This window comes from Diospyros lotus, unplaced genomic scaffold (genome assembly GCF_014633365.1).
Source record: "Diospyros lotus cultivar Yz01 unplaced genomic scaffold, ASM1463336v1 tig00010963_1, whole genome shotgun sequence".
NCBI classification, from domain to species: Eukaryota; Viridiplantae; Streptophyta; class Magnoliopsida; order Ericales; family Ebenaceae; genus Diospyros; species Diospyros lotus.
In genome coordinates, this window is record NW_026267115.1 from 381,095 (window position 1) to 398,510 (window position 17,416).

The window sequence follows — 17,416 nt, forward strand, 5'->3', positions numbered from 1 at the left end:
ACTGCAGTCCGGACTGATTTTAGAAATTCTATTGACAAAATATAATTAAATATGGTACAAGATGTAATAATTTTGTATATGAGATGTAAAATTCACAAAGCCTACTCCGACTAGTGTATAAGAGATGTAAAACTCACACAACCTATACTCCAAATAGTGAGATTAAATGCCGTGGTATTGATGGTCCTTGGAATGGCCAAAATACTTTTTTAAGATTCATTAGTAGTTCAAGCAATGCTGCGCTGCAAACAAACATGCATCCAACACCACCCTCTGTGACAAATCAAATCCAAACAACAAGAACATCAACTTTCATCAAATGCACAATCACCTCAAATACACGTTTCCTAAATGAGGTTCGTCACACTTCTCTCTCTCTCTCCCCACAGAGAACACAAAATTTCATCTCATCAGCACAAAATCAGAAACCGCAGGCTCAAAAAGGAAAAAAGAAAGATACATACATATATATATATATATATATTAGTCTAACCAGCATCACTCTGCAGCGGCACACACGTACTCGGTTTCTATATGATCAAGATGAGGAAAACAATCACCAACACCACTACGAGAACTGCCAGCGCCCACCAACACTGTTACGAAAAAAGTACAAAACGATCAAAACTATATACGAGGACTTTAATGCATCATATATGACAGAGAATAAGAAGAAAACTAGAGCCTCTCAAATTCAGGGAAAGTAGCCCAAAACCATTAGCATTTTCAAATATATCTCCATAAATATCTTTTAGGGCACGACATCAATTTCTTTATATGGTTATGTCTACTTCAATGCCTATCTTTCGGTTCATTTCAACCCAAGCCTGTTTGAATTTTATTCAGATCCAAAGTAAGCTATTTGACCAACCTGTCATGTGTTTTAACCAACTTTGGGCTCAAATAACTTTTAATCCACTCACCGATTTCCAACAAACTTGAGTCCGACGAGTTCATCATAACCTCCTCCTGTACGATACCCAGTATTAGGCTCGGCCCAATTTAACTCTATTTGGTCAAATTTTGCGCGGCTTCTTAGCTTCACAAAATTGGTCTGTTTTACAATTTTTAACAAATTACACTTAGGCTCAATTCTTCGTGAATTCACATTTTGGCTCTCCTATATTCCTTTCGAGACCCAATAATTCACCAAATTATCACTAAGCCCCCTTTCAGTCTAATTTCATTTAATTCAAAATAATTTTTTAAATATCCAAAATTTTTAAATTTTTGAATATTACATCTAACACCCCTTAAAGAAACTTTGTTCTTGAATTTTTCTTAAGTTTAATTATTCATGGTTTCTTTTAAAAATCTGGGGGTATTACATTTATTGTAGCAAGGGAGGCAGTTTGGGGATTGCCATATTTACACAGGAGGGAGCAATCTGTATTCTGGAGTCAATCTTCAAATGTGAATGGAAGGGGTGGTGAGATGGGTTTGGTATCCTCTGAGCAACTAGAGGTGGCATGAACAGAAAATTGAAGCATCCGGGTAAGTGTTTGTCAGGAGAGGATGGTGGGGTAGAGTGGTGGAGGCTCAGAGGTGAAGTGCTTGGGTAAAACCAGAATTCCATGTCTCGATGTGGATATTGAGCCTTACGACAAGGTCTAGTTCTGTTCCTCCTACCTTCCAAGATCAAGGTGCAAAGAATTTTTATGCAGGGATGGTTGTTTGAAATAAATCAATGCTCTTTCCCGGAGGTCTATAGTGACTGGCTCTTAAAGATACAAGGGCTTGAAGGCCAGTTGTGTGTTACCGAGTGAGTTTAGCAAGAAGTGGTGTTGACAAAAATGTCTAGAAACAAATTTCTGGTTGGGTTTCAAAGAAGATAAAGGGGATCAATAAATTTCTTGACATGGAAGGGGCATCAAGAGCAGGTTTTGACATTGTTTGGGATATTAAAGTTACAAAGACAAAATCAGTACAGAGTTGCATCCATGACATAGCAGGGACTCTCTCCAGCTAGGAGGATGAAAGGTTAAATTTTGGTTTTTTCTATTAATTCAATTGACAACAACAATCATAAGCATTAATCCACTGGGGAGCGGGGGGCTACATGATTTCTAGATCTCAAACAATCTCTATCTGTGGTCATATCCTCTATAAGGTCAATATATGTTATATCATGTTTTAAGGGTTTCCTAAGCCTTCTTTCATCTCCTGTCCCTCTTTTGCTACAAATTTATGCTATTTCTATTAATTCATGTCAAGCCTCGCAAATGAGACTTGAGTTTCCGCGCAATTAGAAGGATAGAAAGAGAGAATTTTGGAGGGAGAGTTTGAAAGAACAGGAGAGAATTGAGAGAGAATTTGAGAGGGAAAGAATTCGAAGTATTCTTATTCATGAATTCTCGTCCTCGGGTAGCTAAGCATTTTATAGGCTCTTCCTTGCAGTTACGCTACAACGAGAGGTAGAATGTAATTATGCTATCAACTACTTTTGTTGGCTCCCGCCATTACATTTGAAAATTCAGAAAAATTACAATTGGACCCTCAGGTCGTGACACTCCCCCACCCTTCAAAACCCATTCTTGTCAAGAATTTCACAGTAGACTCGTTGCTCTTGGAAATTGTTTCAACAGCTCCGGGAGATACTCCCAAGTGGTGTGGTTTAGCTGCAGTTGTGACCATTGGACCAATACTTGGGTTAGGGGCACTCCTCCTTCATAGATCGCCCTCTTGTCTAGGATAGCCCTGGGCTCTAGGCTTTTTCCAATTCATCTTCCATGGTTGGCAATTGCTGGCTCGTGGGGGCTCCTTGTTCAATGGACTTTTTGAGCAACAAAACATGAAACACCAAGTGTACATTCACTCCTGAGGGCAACTTCAACTTGTAAGCCATTTTTCCCACTTTAGATTCAATGATATAGGGCCCAAAATACTTAAGACTAAGCTTTGATGCGGGTGTGGTTGTGAAGGGTGGTTGCAAGAACCTTTTCACTTTTAGGAACACCCTATCCCCCTCCTCGAAGGCCCTGCCACTCCTCCTTCTGTCAGCATTCTATTTCATCCTATTATGTGTTGTGGCTAACTCCTTTAGGATGGGGATGGCATGTCTTGCCTTTGCTACAAGTATTGCTCCACTGCTGCTAAATTGGTAGTAGAGCTAGCTATAGCTAGTAGAATGGGTGGCTTGTACCCAAAAACTGCTTCAAAGGGGGTTCTCTTGATGGCACTGTGGAAGCAGGAGTCGTACCACCATTGAGCTAGTGGCAGCTACCTGTTCCAACTTTTTGGCTTGGTGAAACACATGCATCTGAGATAGGCTTCTAAGCACTAATTGACCCTCTCCGTTTGACCATTGGATTGAGGGTGATACGCAGTTGGCATATGCAATCCCACGCGGTGAGATTGCATATGCCAATGTCACGCGGCGAGCTTAAACATCGGGAGACTTCCTAATTTCTTTATTTCTTTTACTACTATAATTGTTTTACTTATTACTGTAACTTCAATTCTCTATTATAGAGCTTGTTAGCCTAGGGAATCCACGTGCATGTGGTTATTAGGTGGCAGCACATGCAGATTGTATAAATTCTCCCAAACGATTCCCTAAGGAATTAATGAGAATTATCTGAAGAATCTCTCTCTCTCTCTCTCTCTCTCTGTGTGTGTTTCTTTGGGAACGCCTTCCAATTCTCATCAGATTAGGAAGGGAGACAATTGCCAGGCTTAGGTCGTGACAAATTGGTATCAGAGTGCGATCTTCGGCCGGAGTTGTTTGGTCAATGGCAGAGGGTACCCGCATGAAAAATTTTGAGTCGCAGCTGCAACAAGTGAGCTCGACCATGACCGACTTCCAAAATAGAGTAGACCAGGAAGAGTTTGAAGCCACCCGGAATCATGAGGCGATCGTGGCAATGGATCGCAAGTTAGAGAGTTCCATGGAGGGACTGGAACGAAGGTTGGATGGCTCGATCACAAAGGTGCGAGAAAAACTAGGAGCTCAAATGCAGCAGTTCATGGTGATGTTCACTTGCCAGAACTCGGTAAGGATATCCCTTGACTTTCCCACCTAGAGAAAGGATTGAACCTATTTTGCAAGGAAATAGGATGAATAAGGGTAATGGCACCTCTGAGATTAAGGTGGATCCAAAGGAAGAATTGGAAGGATTGATGGAAAGAGGAAGGGATGGTCCTATCAATCACCAACATCCGAGATTTCCCATGCCCCGAATGGAGATTCCAACATTTGAAGGAGTTAATCGTAGATGGTGGTTGAAGAAGTGTGAGAGGATGTTTGATTGGTTTAATATACCCGAAAGACAAAGAGTATCCCTGGCTACAGCATACTTCAATGAAATGGTTGATGCCTGGTATCAAGGGTGTATAAGGGTGAGGATGAATTACGCTTGGGAAGAATTTTCGAAGAAATTGTGTTAAAAATTTGGAGAGAGGAGTATGGTGGATGTCATAGAGGAATTTAATAAACTCAAACAGACTGGGGATGTAGGGTCTTATCAAAAACAATTTGAGGAGTTGAGATCTGTCATGATTCACCACAATCCCCACCTCTCGGAGGCCTATTTTGTGTCAAGTTACATGAGTGGTCTCAATGAGGAGCTTAGGCCAATGGTAAAAATGATGAGGCCCCAAACCGTAGAGCAGGCATCAGAGAGTGCTTGCCTACAAGAAATGGTGGTAGAAGCTTTAATGAAGAAGCAGAGGCAGCAGCAGAAGAGGGTGGGCTTATGGACATCCCATCTAGGAGGAAAGAGCTTTAACAAAGAGGTGGAGAAAGGGAATGCTGGGATGAAGAATGGGGCTGGATCAAGTTTCTCACCCTATGGAGGAAAATTGGGAGAACAAAGGAGACTTGCATACCTATGCTTTAGATGTGGGGATAAATATTATCCCAAGCATCAATGCAAGAGGCAAATCTAGCTGCTGGAAGGTGAAGATGAGGAATCACAAGAGGAAAAAGAGGATAGTGATTGTGAAGGGTGCGAAGATGGGGACAAAGGGGAGATTTCTATACATGCTCTAAAAGAGGTACCTAATAACAAAATCATTAAGGTGGAAGAGAAGGTTAAGGACTGTAGCCTCATGATCTTGATAGACAATGGGAGTACCCACAATTTTCTCAATGAAGGCACAGCTAAGAGGCTGAAATGTAAACTTTCAGGGACCCAACTGTTGAGTGTGACAGTGGCTAATGGGAGTCGAGTGATAAGTAAGTCTGCTTGCAATGGGTTTTGTTGGGAAATGCAAAGTGAGCAATTTGAAACAAATTTAAGGCTCCTAGGCTTAGGGGGTTGTGATGTGGTTCTTGGAGTGAATTGGATGAAAGGGGTTAGCCCCATCAGTTTTGATGTTAACCGTATAGAGGTTTCATTTGAAAAAGAAAGGAGGAGGATGACCATAACCGGGGGAAGAGAAGTAGGAGCCTGCAAGATGATCACGGGAAAAAGGCTAAAGAAGGTGTTCAGGAATAGGTGGGATCAGTTGACTTGGCTATTCTCCATTGTGGCAGTGGAAGAGGACCCTGACAGCAAGGAGGAGCAGGGAGAAATCTATTTCAATGTCAGCACTCCTATGGGTATGTTTAACCAAGTACATAATTCAGTTCTCCTTGATAAATTGTTGATTGAGTTTTGAGGATCTATTCATGGACCCTAAGACCCTTCCTCCCACCTGAGAGTTTGGCCATGCCATTAACCTCAAGCCTAATTTTGAACCCATTAATATCCAGTCCTACCGTTCGTTATCCACCAATTCAAAAGTCAATGATAGAGCAAATGGTTAGGGAAATGATGCAACAGTCCTTTATTAGACCTAGCCACAACCCTTTTGTTTCCCCTGTCCTATTAGTCAAGAAAAATGATGGATCATGGCGTTTTTGTGTGGATTATCACCAACTTCACACCATGGCCGTCAAGGACAAATTCCCTATACCATTGATGGAAGACCTTTCAGATGAGCTTCATCAAGGCAAATTATTTTCTAAGTTGGACCTACGCCCGGGCTACCACCAAATTGGGATGAAACTTGAGGACATACATAAAACAACCATTAGAACACACCACAAACATTTTGAGATTTTGGTGATGCCATTCGAGCTCACCAATGCTCTAGCCACCTTTCAATAATCCCTCGTGAACTGAATTTTTGAGCCTTACCTAAGGAAATTCATACTTGTGTTTTTTTATGACATACTCATCTATAGTCCCAATTTTAATCAACATTTGGCCCACCTAAGAACCATCTTTAAGGTCCTCAGATCCAATCAACTCTATATAAAAAATTAACACTTATAGTGACTATACATCTTGTGTTTGTTGGCCACAATCATTGACAATGGTGTGGTGTGAGTCATTCTACACTTTAATTCAGTGGTCGTAGCTTCATTCAAGAAGCTATGGGTGCTACCATTGTCTATAAGCACCATAAGTCTCTTCCTTCCCACCTATCCTCTAACCTTAATTATCTTCCTAGTAGGGTCTCCCCTTAGTGCATGAAAAGAGATTTCAACCCCTTTCCTAAGCTTGCTCCTCCTCAAATGCATCCTCTGTCTTTTCCCCTTTCTCTTCCTGTTCTTCCTCCCCATTGTTTTCATCCTCCTCCTCATCCACTCCTTCCATGTTGAGCAAGTATGTCTTACACTGATGCCCGGGGCTATATTTGTCACCACACCTATAACACAATCCCAACATCCTCTTTTGTTCCAATGTAGTGGTTCTGCTTGTAGATGGATTAGAGTTCCCCTTAGGTCCACCCAAAGCCATAGCAGGCAATAAAGCCTTAGAGTTCCCCCCTGTTAAGTGGCCAACAATTGGGAGTGCCCTTGGCACGGGTTTGTTCCTCTTGAAAATTGCCTCTAGTGTCAATTCTTGTAACCTCGTCTTCTCTGTCGCTTCTCTCACCGTGGTAGGCATCATCATTTTCACCATAGACCTTAATTCATCCTTAAGGCCCCTAATAAAACTAGGGACAAAGTACTGATAAGTAAGAGTGGGTTGAGCATTCCACATCAACGCCCCCAACTCCTCAAACTTCTTCTGATACTTAGTGACCGTCCCTTCTTATCTGAGTTTATTGAATTCTTCAATAACATCTGCCATATTCCTCTCCCCAAAGCGGACGCATAATTCCTCCGCAAAATCAATCCATCTAGCCCCCGTTCCCCTAGATTTGGACCATCCTAGGTACCAAGCATCAGCCACATCATTTAGATAGGTTGTAGCAAGGACAATCCTCTGATTTTCAGCAATGTTATAGTACTGAAAAAACCTATCACGCCTACAAATCCACCAACGTGGTTTGGATCCTTCAAACAGGGGAATTTCTTGCCTCGGCATCAGCCCTTGGCTAGATCTAAGGGAATTTAATTCTCTTACCAGGTCACTAGTATCTTCACACTGCGAGGTCCCAGCCTTTGCTACTCCCTTGGGGCCTAGGAAGAATTATTTGTCCGAACATGTCGGTCTCCAGAACTGATCAAGGAGGCAATTTCAGTGCTAACCGGAATTGAGGGAGTGCGGACAGCATGCTAATCCGTTGGTCCAGTGTTTCTCTATGCCTCACCAATTCTCTTTGAACTCCATCCCTAGAAGCTGTTATATCCTCCCGCAATTCATTGCGAATTTCCCGCACCTCCTCCCCACTCTGAGAAACCCCCTCCTGAGTTTGGGACATCCCATACTCCATCGCTTCCATACGATTCTCCAATTGTTTCAATCTAGTGCCCTCAGCCATTAGATCCACCTTCTTTGCTTCGATCACAATTCAATCATCGCCTACCTTAAGCTATCGGATCACACTCGTTTTTTGCTGGAATCACAGCCAAGGATGATTGGCTCTGATACCAAAATGTCAAGCCTTGCAAATGAGACTTAAGTTTCTACGCAATTAGAAGGATAGAAAGAGAGAGAGAATTTTGGAGGAGAGTTTGAAAGAATAAGAGAGAATTTGAGAGGGAAAGAATTCAAAGTATTCTCATTCATGAATTCCCGTCCTCAAGTAGCTAAGCCTTTTATAGGCTCTTCCCTGCGGTTACACTACACCAAGGGGTAGAATGTAATTCTGCTATCAACTTTGGCTCCTGCCATTACATTTGAAAAATCAAAAAAAATTACAATTGGACCCTTGGGTCGTGACAATTCAATTGTGCCTCAAATAACAACGGAAGTGGAGATATTAGAAGGGAGTGGGTAAAACTAATTTTATTGTTGAAATGAAAGATTTGAATTTGTTTCTTGATACATGAGATGGTTGAATGAGCCAGATAAGTGAAATGATTGAAATCTCCTTGAATAAAATGGAAAGGGTACTTGGTGCGAGTTGAGAAGACTTAGTTTTGATACCTTTTTGTTGGTTGCGGTTAGAAGTATGATGGGTGACAGGCGGCGCAGGTCCCCTAGGATTGGGGCAAGTCAATCAAGAATTGGGTATGGGTGGTTTAGCCCATTCAGTTTCTTGCTTGTTTGAAAATGTGGCAGACAGATTCGTGTCTTACTTAAGGGTTTGTCACTCTAATGATCATGGGTTTAATGACCATGGGTTGAATAAAGCATTATGGGATGAACTGTTAATGCAGGGAACTTTGATATATGCAAAACTTGGACAATCTGAGCAAGTGCTCAGCTCCAGAAAACAGAGAGGGAGAAGTGGATCCTCTTCAAGGATGAACCGATGAAGAGAAAATGAAAAACAAATCCTGGAAGTTACAGTGGAAAAAGAGAAAGCCAGGAAAGAGAAATAAGAGGGAAGAGAGAGAATTTCAGTCTAGAGAAAAAGAGATTTTTGACAAATGATTTGAGGGTCTAAGGATAGTGGGTTACAAGTGAAGTGGTTCCAGCTCAGCTAGCTAGTGCCCAATCGAATTAACCACCTCTCAACCAATTAAAGAATTCTAACAACTCTATAACAGTTGCACCAGCCTCTGTACTAACTCTGCAACTCCAGAGATGAGGAAATAACTACACATTGCTGCAACCAAAGTCCAAAGGTAATGATCTGGGCCTCTCCTTATCCCCGTGTCTCCTTAGAGGAACTCTATTCTTGGTCTGAGCTTCTGAATGTCAACATATATTAAACTGCTAGTCACATCCTAGGTGCAATTTGGGGGGGAGGGGCAGGCAGGATTTGATGTGGCTGCTGATGTAATGAACTTCTGCGCACATCCATGGTGCAGAGGAGGTGATTTTCAATAGGTGCAGTTCTCATAATGAATTGCAAAATGTTCTTTGTTGAGTAGGCCAGTGATGGAATTTTCTGAGTTCATTGCTTGGGGCATTTAATTGGAACTTCCTCTGGAAGGAGGTCAATTTACATGAGGCAATAGGAAGAGTTCTCTACCATGTCAGAGATTGATCGGTTACTTATATCTCGAAATCTAGGAATATCTCCGATATTGAACAATTTTATTTACCTAGGGCTGTTGCAAATCATGTGCCTACCCTCTTCTTGATAATGGGGAAGGATTAAGAAAAGGATCAAATCTGTACGATTCAAGAACATCAGGTTTCGTGCACAAGATTGAAAATGGCTACAAGGTGGAAGGAACCCGACCTTCTATTTGGCTACAACTTGAAAAGTTGGAACAAGTTTTGGTAAAGATAAAGATAGTTTCTTTTTTCATTTCTTTTCTTATAAACAATATTACATTAAAAAATCTGCTGAAAGGTCCTTAAACTCCAGAAAAAGGGAAACAGGAATAGTTCTCTTCACTGTACAAATACATTCCCAAATCTCAATATCCTAAACACCCTCTTATCATGCCACGTGAAAAAGAATTAAAAAAGCGGCATCTATCCAAGCACAACCTCAAACTCTGACTGAGGCAAGCACCAAAAATCTCCAAAATCATACTCCCCGTAAAGATGCAGTCCAATCCAAATAAAAACAACCACCCTATGAGGGGCTTTGGATCTCAAACAGCTTTCGATGGAAAACACTCTCTCCGGACAAATGAAAAACATGTAACATCCAATGAAAACAGTCATTGACTCAATTTCAAAATCTCAGAGATTAAACTGGGAACAGCACATAATACCAGCATAAGAAAGGAGAAACAATCCAAATCCAAGCCTCCTTAAACCTCACAATAACATTCAAATAGAACAGTCATCGACTCAATTTCAAAATCTTGTAGATTAAACTGGGAAAATCACATAATACCATCATAAGGAGAAGCAATCCCCATCCAAGCTTCCTTAAACCTCACCAGCCAAAACAGATCCAAAACAGATCAGAGAAACCTCATAAACCACCTTGAAGACAAAATGTAATTGTCCAATTGCTTATGACATTTGGAGTACCCCCACCTCGCTCTCCCCCTCCCCCCTTCACCTCTCATTATGTCTGCTGGGCTATGGCAATTTCTTTTTTCTTTTTTTTTCCCAGATTATGCCAATTTCATTTTTGGATGTTTATTTTCTTAGCGTCAGGCTTGTCCTAGCAAGGGTGTGAAGAATTTTTGGTTTTCTATTCCTTTTTTTATTTTAACACGGAATATTGGAAGGGAGAGAAATAAAAGATCTTTGAAAATCCTAGAAATTCTCCTGCTTTTCTCAAGGGAAACATTCCCATTTCCCTTCTCTTTTGGTATAGGGGATTTTTCAATGTTTCATTCTCTTTACAACCTTCTATGAAGTTTTTAGATGATTAGATTAAGTAGCTTCTTTTGTGTGGAATTCATCCGCTTAAGGTGCTTCTTTTATAGAGAGAGTTGCTTTCAGAAAAAAAGCAATAATATTACTCACCCAAGAGCATTTAGATTTGATGCTTTTGGACGTTTTGGATAACTGTACTCTAGCCTGTGTGGTTGCATCAGAGGAAGCTTCAATATTTGATTGAATGTCATCTGTTACAATTCAAAAGAACAAAGACAGAAGTGCACAATTAGACACAAGAGATATCAGGGGAATGTACTTTTGTGGGTTTTAATATCTTACCAATAACTATTCCTTGCTCGTGAACTAGAACAGCTAAGTCTTTAAAAATTTCATTTGCCTGCCCAATTTGATCTTGTATGTCTCTGATACCTTGTTCTCGTTCCTCCATTATAGCTTCATTGAACGCAATTTCATTTCCTAGAAGTAATATCTCCTGCCTGCATATTTTCGACATCAAAGTTATTTGTTGTTCACAAAGGTCCTACCAAATTTCTTAAAAATGAAAAACAAGAAACCAGCATGGTGATATTGAAATATTTGCCAGGTTGTGCAATCAGATCAATAGAAAATTAGATAGGCTGAATAGTAGAAGAAAAAACACATTTTCAAAGAAAAAATAGACTTGCTTATTTAGGAAGCAACAAAATAAACATACTCGTGGCTCATAAGCCACTTATACCCCAGTAACAAAGTAATAGTTATTCCTCAGGTGGAGAGTGCATAAGCATGCAACAGTTTTGCAGAATAACAGACATCCTGATTAACTTGAGATCTTCAACAATGATATTGACCCATAGAAGTTCACATACCCTATTTTCCATTGCTCTAAATTCAGCCTCCACACTAGATCGAGCAGCCACACTCAGTTTCTTACTTCTCCAAGTAACTAAGTTCCCTCCCAAAAAAGTGCAATAACCTAATATGGACCTTCTATCCATGAGAGATCCAACACAATCAGTATCAGTATAGGCTTTAATAATCAACTTGGTACCTTTCTCGAATAGGATGCCTTTCCCTGGAGATGCCTTAAGATAGTGGAGGATTCTAAAGACAGCATGCATATGTTCTTCTCTAGGATCATACATGAATTAACTTGCCACTCCAACGGCATAAGCTATGTCCAACCTTGTATGAGATAGATATAAAAGTCTACCCACTAGTCTCTGATATCTTCCTTTATTAATCACACTACTCTCTCTCTTTCCCAATTATCTTGTAGTTTGGATCAATAGGAGTACTTCTTGCCTTGCTATTGAGACTTCCAGTTTCTTTGAGAAGATCCAAGACGTACTTTATTTGAGATATGAAGATGCCCTTCTTAGAATAGGCCACCTCTATACCAAGGAAGTATTTGAGTTTGCCGAGGATCTTGATCTCAAATTCTCTGACTAGACACTTCTTGAGAGATTCATGTTTAACTTTATCATCCCCGATCACAATTATATCATCAACATACACCAAAAGGACAATAACCATACCTTACTTGAATGCTTAATAAATAGTGTGTGGCCTCCCCTACTTTGCTTGTAGCCCATTCCAAGTATTACTTTTGTAAATCTACCAAACTAGGCTCTTGGAGATTGTTTGTGATCATTCAAAGCCTTTTTTAGTCTACACACTTGATTAGCTCCAAAGTTCTTGTCAAAACATGGTGGAGGCTCTATATATACTTCCTCTTCTTGCTCCCCATGGAGAAATGCATTCTTCACATCGAATTGCTACAAACACCAATTAAAATTAGCTGCAAGGGAGAGCAATACTCGTACCATATTCATTTTTGCTATTGGTGCAAAAGTCTCTTGTTAATCAATTTCATAAGTCTGAGTGTACCCTTTAGCAACTAGACTTACCATGTATCTTTCAAGGGTTCCATCTGTCTTATACTTAAGAGTGTAGACCCATTTGCATCCTACCAGTTTCCTTCCCACAAGTAAAGTCACAACTTTCCACGTGTTATTCTTCTTTAGTGCATTCATTTCCTCTTTCATAGCTTATACCCACTCCTTAGTCTCTAAAGTCTCACTTGCCGAGGTGAAAATAGGAACTAAATCAAAAGCAATGATAAAGGCTTTATGTTGAGGTGTTAGTTTGAAACAAACTAGGAGATGGAATGATGGGTACATTTCCTGCTAGGTTTTCGCAATGCAATAGGTAAATCTAAATCACAAAACTTAGGTTCATCAACAAATAACCAATCTAATATACCAACACTAGTATAAAATGTAGAAAAGCAATTTAATTGAATATCTACACAAAGATGAAAAGATGGCATATCTCTACTAGCAAGAAAAATGAAACTGATAAAACTACCACAGGAATCAATCCATATGTTAAGCGCCCACCTTTTATGTTCCATAAGGAATGGTTGGTTCTCCTGGTCAGTGCTAACTGCTGGAGATTGAATAGAGATAGTTCTGCTTCCAAATGCAGAGAAACAAACCGCATAAGACTACTGGAAGCTTTTACATGATTATAAAATCAAGAAACTAAGGTTGAAGATTTTACAGGAAAACGTGTGATTGCATACGTTTGGCTCATGGAGGATGTCGCGGTAAAGGGTGAGTAAGTAGACTCACGCTCAGAAGCTAGCTGTTGAACTTTCTGGAACTCTTGCAAGGTAGTTTGAAAATCTCTTGCAAGCTTAGCATCTTCTATTCTCTTGCTTGGCTGAAAATTCAACCAGACAAAGTCAATTACTTATTTCAGTACATATAGTAACTACTAAAAATTTGGAATTTCCAAGTAGAACAAGCTAAATCTTGCACAAAGTTCTGGTAGTCTTCCCAATTTGTTTCATGTGATATTACCAATCATGCAGAAATTAGTACATGAATAAACTCACTAGAGTTATATGAGTCTCAAGTTGAAAATCAACTTAGATCAACTCAACTGTGTACCAACACACCAAATCAAATTTGAATGAACATAAATCAATGCCCCATATAGCCTGCCTTAGTCCTAAAATTGACATATTGTTACCAAACATTTTTGTCCAAATCGGGGCAAAACACGAAACTACCCCCCATCCTCACTTTCTGAAGGGTTTTCAATATAGTCTTACTTGGGATCCTACCATACAGTCCCTATCAATATATTGAAGAGCATTTCCAGCCATTGTACAGACCCACCATTCCACAACTCATTCATTTCAAACCTAAAACCACATGAATCATTAAACCCAGAACTGGCAGTGGAGCTTGTGATTACAGTGCCACAAGCAGCATTCAACCTCCAACTCGTTCCCACATGATCAATCATTGAGAGAAAAAGAAAATAACAAAATAAAAAAGGAACACAGGAAAAAGCTTATGAGGAAAGAAAAACACATATTTAACATGGAAAGCAAGATTCAGAAATCAGTGTCACTACATTAAAAATAGATTACAACATAGGTATGAACCAAATTTGCAGATCACTTCAATCAGAAAGAAATGGAAAGTGAAACAAAAGTTTCCATTTTCTCCATTGTGTCTCGTGTTATACATTAAAAGAATCAAAATAGTAATCAGAGAGTAAAAGGCAATTGCGGAGAAGAGAATGAAAGGCATAAAATTTTTACATCGACATTGGCAGAGCGGTCGGAATCACTAACGATTTTGAGCTTAGCAGAAGTTTCCTTCACCAACTGCATAATCCGTTGTCTTGTATCGACCCTGCATACCGCAACCGCCTCATCAGAAATCACTTGCATAAGAATTTCTAATACAAGTTGCGAAAAATTAAAGATGCAAGCGAGAGGGAGGCAAGTGAAAGCAACCGAGAGAGAGAGAGAGAGAGAGAGAGGGAGAGGGAGGGAGAAACGGACAGCTTTTGACGGTGATCGGGAGTGTCCTTAGCGGTGCCGACAGCGTCGACGAGCCTCCGGAAGGCAGCGACGGCAGTTTTGATCTGGAATATGCCGGCGGCCACGGCTTGCGAGGGACTCTGAGATGAAGAGGGGAAGGGCCTGGCGCCATTGTTCTGGAGATCCTGAAAACTCATGACTACTACTTGCGCTGAATTTGCGTACCACAAAAGCTTCTAGGTCTCTCAATTGCAGAGTATGAGTCCGGCAAGAGATCAGGCGCTTGAAGTTCCTTCAACACGCAGTTGCTCTCACCGCCACTCTGCACACAACACTGTTGGTCTGATAAAGTCGGGAGCAACCCAACCCCACCCCTTCCCCATGTTGTTATTATTATTTATTATTAGCGATTTCCCTTTCAAATTCCCAATCGCAAGCGTCAAAATTTTGGGGTGGGGTCTATACGATGAACGGTTATTATAATTTGAATTCGCCTGAACTGAAAGTAAAAAGTTTCAATTAACGGCTAATAACTAAATATCTAATTGTATTTTTAAAAAAGTTATTAATAAGTTATTAGAAAATATAATTAATGTTATTAATATAATTAAAAAATATTAAAATGGCATCATTGTAGCCCATTCTTCTATCAGGGGAGTGTTTTTAAATAAATTTAACTATCTCGATAAAAGAAATTCATTTGGAGAAATCTAACAAATAAGTTCTCTCAAACAATAAAATTCTTCTGAGGGACATCTTGTACACTAACAGTTTGTATGACAAACACTACATCAAGCCATTCTTTCAAGAAATTACAAGGAGACTCTCTCTCTAACAACTACTAGTCTACTACCCTATATTGTTTCGCACAATGCAGCTTGCCTCACAAAGGCTCTCCTTCTCCCAAAAAATCACTCTTTTAAAATGGTTTCTCATTAGTCTTTTTTCGTGTTTAACTCGAGACAATATCACGTAACCTATAAATGTGTGCCACGTGTCCTACTCACCAGAGCCGGCCCTATAGTAAGTCCAACAAGGCGGCCGCCTAAGCCCCAAAATTTAAAAAATTGTTATTTATATATATTTTATTTTTAATAATGAATATTTTATTAAAAAATTAAATACAAAATACAATTTGATGAAAATATCAAGTCATTTCTTCACTTCCAAATAGGTTTGAATAATTTAGAATATATGAAAAAAAAATAGATTTTTATGCAATTTTAAGAAATTAAAATCAATGGATGAAGATTTTTTAAAAGGATATTGTTTGAAACTTAAAAATGTTCTTAAATTTGATGGACTTTATGATATAGATGGTTTAGATTTATTTTTAGAATTAAGAGTGTTAAAATAAACTTTTTAAAAGAAAAAAAAAGTACATTGAAAATTCTTCACTACATCAAAATAGTCGATTATTTTCCAAATGCATATATTGTTACTTATAGAATATTATTCACAATTCCAATTTCAATGATTTCTGTTGTAAAAAAATTTCAAAATTAAAATTGATAAAATCATATTTGAAGTCACTATGTAGAAAAAAATATTAAATAGATTAGCTATATCATCCATTGGACATGGTTTATTAGATAAACTTAATTATATAGATTTAATCAACGATTTTGTATCTCAAAAGGCAAGAAAATTTTATTTTACATAAAACTGAATATAGTTCAACGCAGTTTTGTGGAATAAAATTTGCTCATTATTGGTGAACTTTACCTTTTTAATGTTATCAGTTTAATGCTTTATTTTGTTTTCTTCTATAGAAAAATCAAGAATGTATAGTTTTTTACTCGAGTTGTATTGACCTTCTTAGAGTTTCAAAAAAAAAATTAGTTTTGTTTTTTTTTTGTTTATTGTAGTAGGTTGTTAAACATTTTTTAATCTCTGAGATATTATATTTTAGTTAAAAATTCACTATCATTAAGAAATTTTCAGATCTTGTAGTTGATTGAATTTTAACTTTTTTTTTAATTTAATGAAATGATAAAAAAAATAGTAAAAAAATATATTATTTATTTTTTTATAAAAAAATTAATACTATTAAAAATATCTCAATAAATTTTTTCACCTAGAGCCCCTAAATTGGTTGGGCCGACTATGCTATTCACCAACTTTGAGGGATATCTATCTATACCTCTCAACCAAATATTTTCAAGACTTTTTTTTCTCAACTTTTTGATTTCTAGACACACATGCATACCTAAGTCACTTGTTCTGTTTCTTCACCCAACCAAGTTAATCTGTATCTTTCCAAGCATCATGCAAACATTTGACTTAAGTATCTGAGAGTCCGTGCAAGAAAGAGTATCTTAACTGGTTGTTGCCTTGCAAAAAACATTATCTCGAACAACTACAGTACTTTCCTGACAACTGTTCACTCTTTCAGACAACGGTAAACTCCTGTCAATCTTGTTTTCTTCTTGGTTCTACTCTATCTTGAGTTGTCCCAATACAAATTTCACTTCTTGTATGTTCCAGAAACGACATACATCATCATAATAATTAATGCAACATTAAGTGTTTACCTCTATTTAATACCCAAAACAAGATACAATAATTTATTTAAAAAAATAATTTAATTTAGCTTTCAAATTGCAATTGCATTGATTAAGGATGGTTTCTTGTGACAATATCAAATACAACTAGTCAATTAATTGAATAAGGGATAAGTTAATTAAAAGAGTTTATTGGTTAATCATACTATACTTACAGTGGCAGATTAAAAAAATGTAAAATTTTATATATTAACCAAAGTCAACATCCGTTAATTAATCAACTGATGGTTCCTTGTTCTTTGCTATTATTTTGTTTTTTTAATATTTACAATTATTTATTAAAATGATGACATCGTGAAGTCAATCATCACTTGATCTGTTTAATAGTTGTGTCTGGGGTTGGCTTTTCTTGGTCCAAAGGCATTCCTAGCAATCCTCAAACCCAACCTTATTTGTGACTTGCTTTACTTGCAAAAGAAGGGTAGGAATTACTCTTTTGATAGAATCTC

General features: G+C 38.5%; 1 protein-coding gene across 2 annotated transcripts; it reads right to left on the reverse strand.

Annotated features, from left to right (window-relative positions):
* Window positions 1-285: 285 nt before the first annotated feature.
* LOC127793470 (syntaxin-22-like) lies at window positions 286-14,767 on the reverse strand. 2 transcript variants are annotated; one of them, XM_052324204.1, is made up of 8 exons: window positions 14,425-14,767; window positions 14,179-14,272; window positions 13,147-13,286; window positions 12,962-13,033; window positions 10,899-11,056; window positions 10,707-10,807; window positions 924-969; window positions 286-596 (listed from the first exon to the last, which is right to left on the reverse strand). In XM_052324204.1, the coding sequence occupies exons 1-8, from the start codon at window positions 14,598-14,600 to the stop codon at window positions 499-501; spliced, it is 885 nt and encodes a 294-aa protein (XP_052180164.1). In that variant the 5' UTR covers window positions 14,601-14,767; the 3' UTR covers window positions 286-498. The 2 variants fall into 2 exon arrangements, with proteins under 2 accessions (XP_052180164.1, XP_052180165.1); XM_052324205.1 differs by lacking the exon at window positions 924-969.
* Between the last annotated feature and the right edge of the window lie 2,649 nt (window positions 14,768-17,416).